The sequence below is a fragment of the Carcharodon carcharias genome, chromosome 20, assembly GCF_017639515.1.
Source record: "Carcharodon carcharias isolate sCarCar2 chromosome 20, sCarCar2.pri, whole genome shotgun sequence".
In the NCBI taxonomy this organism is placed as follows: Eukaryota; Metazoa; Chordata; class Chondrichthyes; order Lamniformes; family Lamnidae; genus Carcharodon; species Carcharodon carcharias.
This window is the reverse complement of record NC_054486.1, coordinates 15,201,561-15,216,661: the sequence shown is the minus strand read 5'-3', so window position 1 is coordinate 15,216,661 and position 15,101 is coordinate 15,201,561. Positions and strand designations below refer to the sequence as shown.

At 45.3% G+C, this 15,101-nt stretch overlaps 1 protein-coding gene across 3 annotated transcripts in view; it reads right to left on the bottom strand.

Moving 5' to 3' along the window:
* LOC121292247 (spectrin beta chain, non-erythrocytic 1-like) overlaps positions 1–15,101 on the bottom strand; it is a 265,589-nt gene that overhangs the window by 106,516 nt on the left and 143,972 nt on the right. For all 3 annotated transcript variants that reach the window (XM_041214009.1, XM_041214008.1, XM_041214010.1), the window contains 4 exons: positions 10,555–10,692; positions 7,429–8,185; positions 1,825–2,027; positions 1,631–1,721 (listed from right to left, as the gene is read on the bottom strand). In XM_041214009.1, coding sequence (XP_041069943.1) covers positions 1,631–1,721; positions 1,825–2,027; positions 7,429–8,185; positions 10,555–10,692 — 1,189 coding nt within the window. The remainder of the gene's footprint in view (positions 1–1,630; positions 1,722–1,824; positions 2,028–7,428; positions 8,186–10,554; positions 10,693–15,101) is intronic.

The window sequence follows — 15,101 nt, the reverse complement described above, 5'->3', positions numbered from 1 at the left end:
AACATGTCCCAGCTCATGTGACACTGTCACACGAGGGGTCGTGTTTAAATAATTTTTTTTACTTTGCTTTTTAAAAGTTTGATTATCTGCTTAACCTCTCTGAGGCAGCTCCGTGCCTCAGGGAGAGGTGCTGCACCCTTTCACGTGTAAAATGGCGGCACACAGCCGATCGCGGGCAGCGATTGGTTCTGCGCCAGCCCCCACCCCCGCCCAGCCCTCCCGCCAGAGGAAAATTTCTCTCCAGCATTCTGAACTCAATTTGACCTCCAGTGACAATTGCTGAAACAGATTTTTAAAGGAATATTCTGTGGTTTGGCACACAAGAGGTGAACAGGCAGCCACATGCATGCTAAACGGGCAGGCTATTTAACTTAATCTATGATCACAAGATTTAAGGTCAAAGACTGCCAAACCTCAAAGAAGACAAAGGATAAGAAGGTTGTTTTCCTCTCTCTCTCTCAGAATTACATCACGTGCACAGCATAAACTCTGTGAATGAATATTTAATGGTATTTTAATCCACTCAAGTTGCACTGCAGAAACTCACCAAAGCTCCTTAGGCAGCACCTTCCAAACCCATGACCACTACCATCTAGAAGGACAAGGGCAGGAGATACATAGGAAGACCACCACCTAGAAGTTCCCCTTCAAGCCACTCACCATCCTGACTTGGAAATATATCGTCGTTCCTTCACTGTTGCTGGGTCAAAATCCTGGAATCCCCTTCCTAACAGCGCTGTGGATGTACCTACACCACATGGGCTGCAGCAGTTCAAGAAGGCAGCTCACCTCCACCTTCTCAGGGGCAGTTAGGTATGGGCAATAACTGCTGGCCTAGCCGGCGACGCCCACATCCCATAAATGAGTAATGTAAAAAAGAGAAAAAACCTAGAGGAATACCTGCTAAATGCAAGGATGCATAAGGATAAGTAGCTATGGATGCTTGAATTGTCTAGGATGGTTCCGGTCAGGATTAGGTTCAGGAGAAGGTCAATGTGCAAACATGGTGAGATGTCATGAATATTGCTGATTGATAGCCTGTTTAGATGGATTATATTTTGCGGAGGGGTCAGGGTGAAACTTTAGGAAGCTTTGGTGAAAGGTTCCAGTGGTGATGAAAGCTGCAGAGACCTGACGTGTTAAACCTGTTTCCCTTGCCATGGACACCTGAGCTACTGAGTATTTCCAGCGTTTTCTCTTTACATTACAGAGAGCTTTCTCTCATTGGAAATTCAATCGATACTTATTTGCCTCCAGCCTTCCCTCCACAAAGTTTGGGTAGGCCCTGACATTGCAACTGGCACATGGCGTGTGGAATGCAATGGGTAAGCTTCCTGTCTGACTGTTTCGCAATGCATTGAGAGTCGGAAGCTCATCGTACATGAGATCACGGAAGCAACCTGCAGCCTCCCAGCCCTTAACATAGCGCCTTGCTCTCTCTATCCAGTGTAGTGAGCTCAAATGCAAAGATCTCTGGCTGCCAGACTGAACAGTAATTTTAAAAGATGACGTATATAGAATTTAAAAATATGATTGCATTCATTTATGGCAAGCAGCTTGAATTATTAAATGCATGGATCTCGAACAAAAATTACTAAAAGTTATTGTAGTCGGGTTAGGGTCAACACACCTCTTGGCAATTCTGCAGGAAATGCTGAAGATCACGGTTGTCTTTTAGATGTGCAGCCACCTCTTTTGCCTGTTTTGTATTCTTTTTGTACCTGGATAACAGCAGAATCACATAAGAACTGGAATAATACAAGCCAGTCGCATCCTTTCACCATACATCCTGTGAACTCTGTGCTCTAAACGTTCACATTTTACCTTTCATCAATAGATTTGACCTTGTCGAGCACCTTGTCCTTAAAAATATTTCCATCATGAATGAGCTTTTCTCCTTCAACTATCGTCCCAGAGATTTTTTCCTTATTGGCTTCCATAGTTGTCACAAAATCCTCGTGTTTCTTGATAGCAGCTTCAGCTGCTTCCAGTGTGTTTGGCTTTTCAATGTGCGCTAAATTGTATTCCTATAGGAAATGTCATAGTTTACCCAAAAAGATATTTTGCAACATTTAAGAATATTTACCATTTGCATTTAGACAGTACTTTAGACTTGGAAGTTTAAAGAAATTTGTCCCTTTCTTTCCCTCAACTACAATTTCCTTCTTCTGGTCCTCTGCATGATGTACCATCATGAACATGATGCATGACACACTCCCAGGTTGTTGCCATTGCCACCACATAGCCAACAGGTACAAGGCAGGTAAGAACTGTGAGACACCTGCCCTGTGACCTTTCCTCCAATGCCAGGCTATATACCTGGCCGTATATTTTAATAGCCACCGTAACGTCCCACTGATTTTTTTTTCGCAGCTTCTGTTAAATGCATGCATTTCACATAATATGCTTACATGAATTAATCAACCCTACCACACAGCAGATTCCAAATATGAAAAATAAGTGCCACAGCACTGTGACTTCAGGAGAGATGTGGTTAAATGAAGTCGAAAGAATTAGATTCTTCAAAATTTGTTCTTTATTCATTTACAGGATGTAGGCGTCACTGGCTAGGCCAGCCTATATTGCCCATCCCTAATTGCCCTTGATAAGGTGGCGTTGAGCTGCCTTCTTGAACCACTGCAGTCCATGTGGTGTAGGTACACCCACAGTGCTGTTAGGGAGTTCCAGGATTTTGACCCAGTGACAGTGAAGGAACGGCAATATATTTCCAAGTGAGGATGGCGAGTGGCTTGGAAGGGAACTTCTAGGTGGTGGTGTTCCCATGTACCTACTGCCCTTGACCTTCTAGATGGTAGTGGTCATGTGTTGAGAAGGTGCTGCCTAAGGAACCTTGGTGAGTTCCTGCAGTGCATCTTGTAGATGGTACACACTGCTGCCACTATTCGTCACTGGTGGAGGGAATTAATGTTTGTGGATGGGCTGTCAGTCAAGTGGGCTGCTTTGTCCTGGATAGTGTCAAGCTTCTAGAGTATTGTTGGAGCTGCACACATCCAGGCAAATGGAGAGTACTCCATCACTCCTGACATGTGCCATGTAGACGATGGACAGGCTTTGGTGAATCAGGAGGCGAGTTACTCAATGCAGGATTCCTAGCCTCTGATCTGCTCTTGTAGCCATGGTATTTATATGGGTAATCCAGTTCAGTTTCCGGTCAATGGTAACCCCAGGATGTTGATAGTGAGGGATTCAGCAATGGTAATGCCATTGAGTGTCAAGAGGTGGTGTTTAGATTCTCTCTTGTCAGAGATGGTCATTGCCTGACACTTCTGTGGCGTGAATGTAACCTGTCAATTGTCAGCCCAAGCCTGGATATGGTCCCGTTCTTAATGCATTTGGACATGGACTGCTTCAGTATCTGAGGAGTCGCAAATGGTGCTGAACATTGTGCAATCATCAGCGAACATCCTCACTTCTGACCTTATGATGGAAGGACGGTCATTGATGAAGCAGCTGAAGATGGTTGGGCCGAGGACTCTACCCTAAGGAACTCCTGCAGTGATGTCCTGGAACTGAGATGATTGACCTCCAACAACCACAATCATCTTCCTTAGTGCTAGGTATGGCTCCAACCAGTTTTCTCCCTGGTTCCTACTGACTCCAGTTCTGCTAGGGCTCCTTGATGCCACACTCGGTCAAATGCTGCCTTGATGTCCAGGGCAGTCACTCTCACCTCACCTCTGGAGTTCAGTTCTTTTCTCTATGCTTGAACCAAGGCTATAATGAGGTCAGGAGCTGAGTGACCCTGGCGGAACCATAACTGAGCATCAGTGAGCAGGTTATTACTAAACAAGTGTTGATGACCTTTTCCATCATTTTACTAATGATCGTGGGTAGACCAATGGGGCGGGGCGGTAAATGGCCAGGTTAGATTTGTCCTGCTTTGAGTGTACAGGACATACCTGAACAATTCTCCACAATGCAGAGTAGATGCCAATGTTGTAAATGTACTGGAACCGCTTGGCTAGGGGCGCAGGAAGTTCTGCAGCACAAGTCTTCAGTACTATTGCCGGAATATTGTCCGGGCCTATAACCTTTGCATTAACCAGTGCCTTCAGCCATTTCTTGATATCACGTGGAGTGAATCAAATTGGCTGAAGACTGGCATCTGTGATGCTGGGGACCTCTGGAGGAGGATATGGATCATCCACTCAGCACTTCTGGCTAAGGGTGATGCGAATGCTTCAGCCTTATCTTTTGCTTGGATGTGTTGGACTCCTCCATCATTGAGGATGAGGATATTTGTGGAGCCTCCTCCTCTAGTGAGTTGTTTAATTGTCCACCACCATTCACAACTGGATGTGGCAGGACTGAAGAGCTTAGATCTGATCCGTTGGTCGTGGGATCGCTTGGCTCTGTCTATCACTTGCTGCTTAAGCTGTTTGACACACAAGTAGGCCTGTGTTGTAGCTTCACCAGGTTGACACCTCGTTTTTAGGTATGCCTGGTGCTGCTCCTGGCATGCCCTCCTGCACTCTTCATTGAACCAGGGTTGATCCCCTGGCTTGATGGTAATGATAGAGTGGGGGATATGCCGGGCCTCGAGGTTCCAGATTGTGGTTGTGTACAATTCTGCTGCTGCTGATGGCCCACAGCACCTCATGGATGCCCAGTCTTGAGGTGCTAGGTCTGTTTGAAATCTATCCCACTTAGCACGGTGGTAGTGCCACACAACACGATGGAGGGTATCCTCAATGTGAAGATGGGACTTCGTCTCCACAAGGACTGTGCATTGATCACTCTTACTGATACTGTCATGGACAGATGCATCTGCGACAGGTAGGTTGGTAAGGATGAGGTAAAGTATGTTTTTCCCTCGCCGCCTACTGCACACCCTGTATAGCAGCTTTGTCCTTTAGGACTCGGCAAGCTCAATCTGTGCTGGTGCTACTGAGCCACTCTTAGTGATGGACCTTAAAGTCACCCAGAGTACATTCTGCGCACTTGCCACCCTCAGTGCTTCCTCCAAGTTCAACATGGAGGAGCACTGATTCATCAGCTGAGGGAGGGCAGTACGTGGTATTCAGCAGGAGGTTTCCCTGCCCATGTTTGACCTGATGCTATGAGACTTCATGGGTTTGGAGTCAATGTTGAGGACTCCCAGGGCAACTCCCTCCCGACTGTATACCTTTGTGCCACCACCTCTGGCGGTGGGACTGGACATATCCAGGGATGGTGATGGTGGTGTCTGGGACATTATCTGTAAGGTATGATTCTGCGAGGATGTCAGTGGGACAGCTCTCCCAATTTTGGCACTAGCCCTCAGATGTTAGTAAGGACTTTGCAGGGTCAATAGGGATTGCCGTTGTTGTTTCCAGTGCCTAGATCGATGCTGGGTGGTTCATCCAGTTTCATTCTTTTTTATTTTTTAGCGGTTTGATACAACTGAGTGGCTTGCCAGGCCATTTCAGAAGGCATTTAAGAGTCAACCACATTGCTGTGGGCCTGGAGTCACATGGAGCCAGACCAAGTGAGGGAACAGCAGATTTCCTTCCCTCAAGGACATCAGTGAACCGGGTGGGTTCATGGTATCATTAGACTTTTAATCCCAGACTTCTACTGAACTCAAAATTTCACCATCTGCTGTGGTGGGATTCGAACCCAGGTCCCCAGAGCATTACCCTGGGTCTCTGGGTTATTAGTCTGGTGACAATACCACTAGGTCACCACCTCTCTGCATGTGGTTAGATTTAGGACAGTGAAGTCAAAAGAATGAGATTCTTCACAATGCCAGCTGCTTGTTCAAACATGAAAGTAATTCTACTGCGATTTGCTGATGCAGTCTTCTGACTACATTTTACTTTCGTTGCCTTTTTGTAATTTATTCGCTGATACCTATTTTCTGACTATCCGGGTGTGAAATAAGTCCAAGTCAGCAGCATAAAACTGGCTCGTTGATCTCCTTTCAACTGAAGTTCGCAGAACGACCGTTCAAACTCTTTCCTGGGGGAGAGTTTTCGGCTCGGCGGGCGGGGTCAGGTGTAAAATGACGCGGGGTGAGGTCGGGCGGGCATCCCAACGTCACCGCGTGTTATTTGTTTTTCAGTTCAGCGGGCTGGAAGCCGACTCAGCTGCGGGTCCGCCAAGCTGTCAAAGGCCTACTGAGGCCATTAATGAACTAATTCAAGCTACTGAGAAAGCTCAGGCGGCCTTCGAATTTTGCATGGAACCTCATCCACGGCGGGGTGAGGTTTCATGAAGGGTTTATAAATTAAATAAATGTTTTCATTAAAGCGCATTGACATGTCCCAGCTCATGTGACATGCCTTCAATTTGTTTATTTATTAAAATTTTTAAAACTTATCTCCTTGAGGCACCTCTGTGCGTCGGTGAGATTTCTGCACCCTTTCATGCGCATGTGTAAAAAAGCACACTCCCGACTCAGGGAACCCACCCCCCTTCCCCACCCGCACAGGGAGCACGGGTCATGCTGGGCAGGCCTTAAATGGCCCACCCATGTAAAACGGTGGCGCAGACCCGATCGGGAGCACCAATCAGGTCCGCGCCCGCCCCCACACAACCCCCTGACTGATTTTTTTTTTTGGGGGGGGGGGGGGGGGGGGGGGAGAGGAGAGATGGGGGGTGGGGGGAGGGTAGAATTCTCCTCACTTTTACTTGATTTGAAATTAAAAATCTCAATATTTTTCCAAGCCAATTGAAACTAAAAGCTGACGCAATGAAAAATGAGATGTTGGTTCTCTGACAGCCTGCTTTTCCCTGCTGGTAGAGACCCCAACATCAGCCCTAAAGGCGAGGTGAAATACTGCACTGCAGAACAGGAGCAAACCAACCTCGTTAATGCTTTTAAAGGAACAGGATTTTTTTTTTAAGTTGTAATTATTGAAAAAGAGATTTCTGATATGCACCCAAGATCCCAGCACAACTGTGCAAAATAGTCTTAATTAAATTCATAGTACCATGATTTTAAAAATGTAATATATTGAAGGGTGATTTTCTGAGGCAGAATAGATCGTCAAGGTGTTCCAAAAATGCTAATAAAGTTGTTCTGATATCTACCATATTTCTAGTGCCCAAATGCATATATGCTCTCTATCCTTAACCATCTTCTAAATGCAATAAAAAAAATCAGTATCCCATTTTGTCTTGTTAGTCAGAAGTAAAGATGAAGGGCGCACTTACATGAAAAAACACATCACTTCAAAGGTTTGGGTAACACTGATGTTGTATTCACTGTGCAAATGCAGTGTGTTTCCAGATTCAGAACTCAGTCTGAAAGTGGCGTGAAACTCACTGAAGGCAAGTTCTCTAACTTTGCTTTGCTCCCTAGTCACTTTGGTCCTTACCATCCTATTTATATTATACTAGTTTAGCTTCACTGGGCAGCCAAAAGCACTTCACAGTAACACTAGGCTGGTTGTCTTATTGCACAAGATGATAAAAGTCAAGTACCTGATTGCTGAGAATGCCACCTGCTTGTTTGCTGTCCCTGAGGAACTGCTGATATCCGTGAGACTGAAAGAGAAGATCCTTTCTGTTTTCCCACATCTGATGAAGCTCATTCCAACCAGTGTCCAGTCCTTTTAAACGCTGCTCTAATATTTGAAACTGTGGGTCGGTTTCTTCCTGCGTTATCATTTTTCCAGTATCTCTGATCTTCTGGTAATCTTCCTCATAGCGATCTATCTCATTTTTTATTGCATTGTGCTGCCCGAGGAGAGCGTCTGCTTCAGGTAAGGAGTTTGGCACATCTTCAGAAGCAATAGCTTTTTGGGATTTGGACAGCCACAACTGAAAATCATCTAAATCTTGCAGGAACTTCTGCAGTTTGCTGGCCTCCCCAAGTGACTCCTCACGACCTTGAAGAGTGTGTTTTAGTTCATCCCAAACATCATTGATTTCCTTAAGCCTATTCAAGATATCTGCAGCATGCTTGGGGTGCTCATCTGCCAATGCATGGGCCTCCTTCTGCAACTCTGGAAGCCTTGATTCAATGGCAGCCAGATCCCTCTCTATTCCACACAACTTGCGCTGAATGGCCAGGACACCGACCAAGTCTTTTTCCAAGTCCTGGGTTGATTCAATGAGTTTGGTTTTCTCATGGATCCAGGCTTTGGTCTCATCACACTCAAGACAATAATTCTGAAGACTCAACGCCGAGTCTATGTTGTTCTTTTTGATCTCCACCAACTTCTGGAACATCAGCCATCTGCCAATCGCATCAAGGTTGTTATTCTACGTAAACATGCATCTCAAACAGAAAACAAACCTAGCCATCAGTTCGCAAATGCCACAGAAATTAAAAGGGCAAATTTTAACATAAATAATCTTTCTTAAAATAAACCAAAACATTTTCCCAACTCTCTTTTGATATATATTTTGATCTATGTTTACATTTTAGGTTCAGGATAAGTTATTTATAGCAATGCCTGCATAGTCATTTTACACTGGATCAGGCATTCCCCATGCCAATCATACACAGGGGTAGTATCGTAGCTTAGGATATTCAGTCTTCCTGCCTGGAGAAAACGCTCTAGAAAACTAAAGGGGATAACATTTGGGGAGATACAGGAGTGCAACACGTTGGGATGATTTGGTGATGTATCAGAGAGTTACAGAAGATGGGTTTTGCCCTTTGTTCATTATTAAATTCACAATCTTGATTGAGGCGTGGGAATCAAGGGATTGGAGGAAAGAAAGTGAAAAGAAATTTTTTCTGGAGTGGAGTCAAATTTTTCAGAAGGTGACAGCGTTTGGCAATTCTTTTTCTTGTGTCGATTTGTGTTTCATCCAGACTTTTCTCTATCCCTGCAACGCCTCCTAGCAAAACATGTGCTTTGTATTCAAATTATACATTAGAAATTAATTAGGCACCCCAAGAAGCATTATAAATTAGAGCATACATTGGATTTTTACATTTGTTTAACTTGCTCGAGCATCTCTCAAGGTGAAGGTACAAATATGATAATTCTCCCCTTAACCAGGACAGAACTATCTCGCTAACTCTGTAGTCTTCTATTCAGGGATTAAAGCAATCCTACCTAAGTAATATACTTAAAACATTTTACTGCAACAATAATTGAATTTAAAAGCTGCATTCTCTACCAGAGATAAGATTGTATTTTCTCACCTCCTGGAGCTTGTAACATTGTAATGTACTTTCTCACCAAACTATGGATTTCATGTTCAACTCTTTAATAAACATCTATATCGTTTAGAATTTATATTGTCTCACATGGCCTTCTATATTGATAACTCATGAATCTGACTCCATTCCCTTTTTGGTGTCAGTGAAAGACGTGGGAGGGAAATTACTGAGGAGTTATTCCTGGTCCTTAATAATATCCAGAATATAATAATCTGCTTGAAACTTGTTAAAATGGTATCCAAAAGGCAGTAATACTGTCAGGGGGTTCCTTTCCTTTGGAGAGAGATAGTTCAGTCCTTCAGGCCCATTTAGCATCTTTGACATCTGTCGTTCTCAGCCTAAAGTTGAGATGAATCATCTGAGAAGTATACTTGATCTGGAATTGTCCCAAAAAGGGACCAGGATTATAATCCACCACCAATGGACTGCATGCATGCTAAACTGTGGAAGCAGCAGGCAAAGCCACCCCACAACCAATACATCAGATCAAAGTTCTGCAGTCCTGCCATATCCAGTCCTTTCCAGTTTAGTAGGAAATGGAAGGTAAAAAACTATAACTGCTAAATTCAACAGGATTTGTGTGTCCCTCACCTTGCCGGATTTCTCCTGCTCTACTGTACACCCCCTGCCTTCCCATAAATATCAGACTCAATGCCTCTGTTTATAAAGCCAAGGATCCTGTGTGCTTTTTTAACAGCCTTCCCAACTTGTACTGGCAGCTACAAGGATTTTTGTACAAGGACCCCGCCCCACCCAGGGCTCTCTGTTTCTGCAACTCCTTTAAAACTGTACCATCAGAGAACGTAGTTCATTCAGATTAACCAAACCCGTTAAAAGGAAGCTGCAGCAATACTTATTGAGAAAGTGATAGAGAGTTATGCTGACTTGAAAGCGATATTTGATTTATTTCACCCAGGAAAGATTGGGATGGAACTTAGTGCTCCTTCAATTAGGAGAAAGATTCAAGATAAAATTATTATTCATGGTCTCAGAAAGAAGAGGGCTTGTTAGATCAAATTGCCTTTTCTCACTAGTTATGCTAGGCAACTCTCACACATATCCTACGGCTTGTCCAAAAACATCTTTGGCAGTGATCTGTCATGAGGTTACCTGCTTATAGGAGGAAAGAGCAAAATACAGGCCCAAAGAGAAGAACATAAGAAGATGGTCACTTAATGAAATGAACTGAGAATTCATTAAAGAACGCAAAGGAGAAATGGGCATATCCAGCAAGGGGAACTGAATTGGAAGCAAGGGGTGGAAGGAGACAATGGTCTCTTGATTGGATCCTTTATGTAAAAACTAAATGGAATGAGCAGCTTATTTCTCTCATCATCTTGCCAGCTTCAGAATGCTCTTTTGCAGGTCAACAAACCACCAGTGAATCATGCCCGCTATGTGTGGTGAACGGCAACAAATTAGGAGCGTACCTGCGGTTCACATGATCCTGACATTCTTTAATTTCTTGCGTACTGGGGTGGCCACTCTCTACCAGGTGGTTAGCTGCATGGTTTACATCAGCGATCTGAGATCCCAAATTGTTCATTTCCTGTTCCAGGATTTCAAACCTAAGCAAAAAATAATGTCGATTATAAAAGATTTAGAAATCACAGCAAGCAAGATGTTTAATAGAGCAAATATAAAGCCTATTCATTATACAATTTATTGCAAAGGTGCTGATAATCATCACTCAATTAACTTGAAGCTTACTATGCTGCTCACCATGCATCAATGATGTTCATCATGATTAGCCAAAAATAACTAAAATGAATGTGATGCAAAAATTTCAAAGCTATAATGCTATTTTGGGGTTCTGATAATATTACAAACTATTCAAATATCATCCTTACAATTTTTAATGCGACTTAATCCTGCGATGAGTTTACTGACATGTAAATGCTCTGTTAATGCCCATATAAATTGTTTTGTATTTTCTGGGTAACGAACATTAGATTAACTTTGGCTAAACCTACAGTTCGGACTGGTCCCCCCTCCTGTTAATCAAATATCTGGGATATAACATCAGAAAAAACAGAAGGTGTCAATGGGGCATTTTAATCTAACCCGTTCGCGAGGAAACTGTCAGGATGGGTGCAATGCTAATTCTTACACCCTGCCCATTTTACTCTTTATTGGACTAAGTGGAGAGCAATATTGGGCAGTGTTACGACCAGGATGAGAGAAGTGTGTGGATTATCAAGTCCCACTACTCCAGAGGCCATACCATTAATCTAAATGTTTAATTCTCTCATCAAAATGGCCAATCATTTACCTATACTTCTAGTAGCCAGAAAAGAAACTCTGACCAGGCTTCTTTTAAAAGACTCAGAATGATTAATTTATTATAAAACAAAACCCCTTTTAAACAAGTTTCAAGAACTGGTTGACACACGATTGTATTCCGGAAATGTAACTAGCTAACCCTTAAACTTCCCCAGCATACACACGCATGGATACACACACACACACACACACACACAAACAAACACACACACACAAACACACAGTCTCTGCAGGGTCGGGTGGATGGAAATAAAAACTCTCCTAAAAAGAGAAAAAGAAATGAAAGCTCATGGAGGTTCGATGCTGTCGGTCTGAAGTTCCCTTGGTTGGAGGCATGCCACTGGGCTCAGTAAATGTCGGAAAGTTCATCAGTGATTCTTCAACAGTGGAAGAGAGTATAGCTGGACCGATTCTTCCTGTCTCAGCTAGCTAGTCCAAAATTACCCAGACAAACAACACTCAGATGAGGATTATCTGGCTACAGAGAACCACACACGGTTTCACAAAGCAGAGAGGGGGAGAGAACTCGTCAGGGCCTCCTGTTCTCAGCCCTTCCCCAACAAAACTGAAAGCAAAACCACAGGTTTTAACTTAAGGTTTGCCTCTGCCATGTGATTGCCTTTCTGTCATCTAGCTTCCTTAATTAAAGAGCTCTGCAGTTCAAAACAAACAACTCCTTCTCAAGTACCATAAAGATCAGGATATTGCCTGGAAAAGGCCTACTTGTTGGCAGTTCCATGACCCTTCTAAAAAAAACTCTTGGGTAGCCTCCAATTTTGTGTGTATGTGTGTGGACTACAATCGTGTGTCAATCAGTTCTTGAAAATTGTTTAAAAGAGTTTTTGGTATATAATAAACTAATCGTTCTGAGTAATGTCCTTCTATATTTTAAAAATAAACATCCAGTTTAAAGAGGTATGATTCTAACAGGGTGTAACTTTGCTGATTTCCTGCCCAGCAAATTAGCTTGAAATGATCCCTATTGTGTCTGTCCAGTGCTAGCACTTCAACTGGAAGTGTATATCCCTGGCCTTTCTTACAACCAATTTTATTCTTTCTTTGCCAATACATTGGAATTTTGGAAATAGGAGCAGGTGTAGGCCCTTCGGCCCCTCGAGCCTGCTCCGCCATTCAACTAGACCATGGCTGATCATCTACCTCAACAACATGTTCCAGTGCTATTCCCATATCCCTTGATGTCATTAGTATCTAGAAATCTATTGATCTCTGACATGAACTTGCTCAATGTTTGAGCTTCCACAGCCCTCCGGGGTAGAGAATTCCAAAGATTCACCACCCTCTGAGTGAAGAAATTCCTCCTTATTTCAGTCCTAAATGGCCTATCTCTTATTCTAAGATGAAAGGCGGAATCATCCCAGATTTGCACTAAGTGTGGTAGTGGGCAGGAAGAAAGATGTTTTCCCTTTGGCCACAATGGCAGTGTTTCATGATGTATTGTCCGAATCCGGCCTCATTAATCATGCATTCCCAGGAAACACATGGGGTCTCTGGCCTCTCGTTCGCCCATTCCACCCCATCAGGCCTTCAGTAAACCAGACGCCAAATTTAAAGGCCACCCTTGCAAAGAGCTAGCAGCCTTCATGGGATAGGAAGCTGCTGCGAACCAATAGCTGCCAAAGGGAGGAACCGTGCTGCCTGCAGATTCAGTGACGCCTCCCTCAGGTGCCTACTAGACGCAGTGGAGGCCCGCCGTGAAGTCCTCTATCCCTGCTCTGGGCGGATGCCAACAAGCAAGGTCAACAATCCAGCATGGGAGGCGCTGGCAGTGGTGGTCAGCGCCAACGCCTTGCAAAAGATGACAGCCACCCAGTCCCAAAAGAGGATGAATGGTCTCCTCCGTTCCACAAGGGTAAGTCACTCATCTCATCACTTTCAACTCACACACTCATAAACCCATCACACATCCACAAGGATCCCACATCTCAACACCGCTAACTCTCACACACACCCTCACATCTCCATCAGGGTCATGTCCTCAGCCCATCCATGGCTCTGCTCAGCACACAAACATTCCACGCAGTGCCATGTGTCCTGCTCACACTCTCTCCATCTGTTTTCATGCAGGAGAAGTTGGCTCACATCAGCAGGGAGAGGGCCCAGACCTGGGGGTGGAGTGGCCCACATTAGGCCCCTCACTCACTTTGAGGAGTGTGCCATCGCGCTGACTGGTGCGGATGTGGACCATGCCTGCAGTGACAGTGACGTCAGCAACAAACACGCACGTGAGGATCCTGCACCACATCATCCCTCTCTCAACGTAACTGTGAGTGCTCTCTCTCCTGCTTTTGACTCTGCTGCCATGCACCAATCATCTCAACTTTGGTTCACAGGGAGCTCTGCCAAGCGGCCGACACCCTCAGCCAGCCAGTCCCTCAGCTCCATCCATGTCCTCACCTCCAGCCAAGAGGACACCTCCTCTGTTGAACAGCTGGAAATAAGCAGCCTGGAAGACCCATCACAACGCTTACCCACACCCTCCACCAGCAGAGAGGCACAGACCTCGGTGGGACCTAGATCTGGAGCAGGTTCAGGTTCGCAATCTGGTGGTCACCACACAGACGTGTCCGCAGCAGGAGGAGGCGGGTACAACCAAGCACCCCAGCACTCAGAGGACTGCTGGGGAAGAGGCATCTGAGGTCCAAGTCAGATGACGAGCCTCTGGATTCGGCCTTCCAACTCATCTGGAGAGTCAGCAGAAGGAGGGAGAACATCACGCAGAGCTGCTGGAAGCCCTCAACAGAGTGGCACGCGAGTCGGAGGAGTGTGCCCACCTGCTCTCTGGTAAAGCGTTGCCAACACATGCACGTATGGAGGTCTCCATTGGAAGGATGGCAAAACGCCATGGAGACCCTGGTCCAGCAGAACACAGAGATGCACGTGGACCTGCACCCCATCACGGTAGCCATGGATGAGTTCCTGCAGTGGCTACTTGAGGGGGAAACGGGGCATCTCAACACCCCTCCAGGTGCTCCTTCCCCTCAAGGAGTCAGGCCGGGGACCAGAAGGGAGGAGGAGCGGCAGCTGGGTTCCCCTGGGTCATCCACTCAGGAATCCCAGAGGCTGCCCTCTCCCTCTGAGTCCCCTTTGCTTGTGACCCCCTCAACCTAATCCTCTGTCAGTGCAGAGGGAGCAGCTGGCCCACAGGAGGATAGCCAAAGCAGCCCAGGGTCCCCAAGGCCTCGGCTCTCCAGTGGACCCATGTCAAAGTCATCACAGGCAACAGGGCCAACCTTTGCACAGGCTGTCTCCACCCCTGCTGCGGATGTCAGGTTAGCACCTTGTAGTGGTAGGCCTAGAAAAGTTAAGAATCACTGATCACAAGTGGTTGCATGGGTGAACACATTTTGTCACTTTATAATCTGAAAATATATTCACTTACACTGAATAATGTGTAATGGTGTCTTTCAGCTTCACTTACAGGCTACGCGAGACCTCCCACTGTATACCACCACCACTAGCGGTTCAGCTGCACGCAGCCGGACCACAAGTGATTCTGGAGGGAGAAGTGTGTGTGCAGCCGGGTCTTTCGGAGCCTCTCCCACGTACGGGGATCTTCCCTTAATTACACTCATCTCACTGTCCTGAGCATTCTCAATGCTGCCTGCTGGGGTTCTCTTTCAGTTGTCCATCTGAGCTGACCTGTATCTCCACCCACTCACCGATCACACTCCCA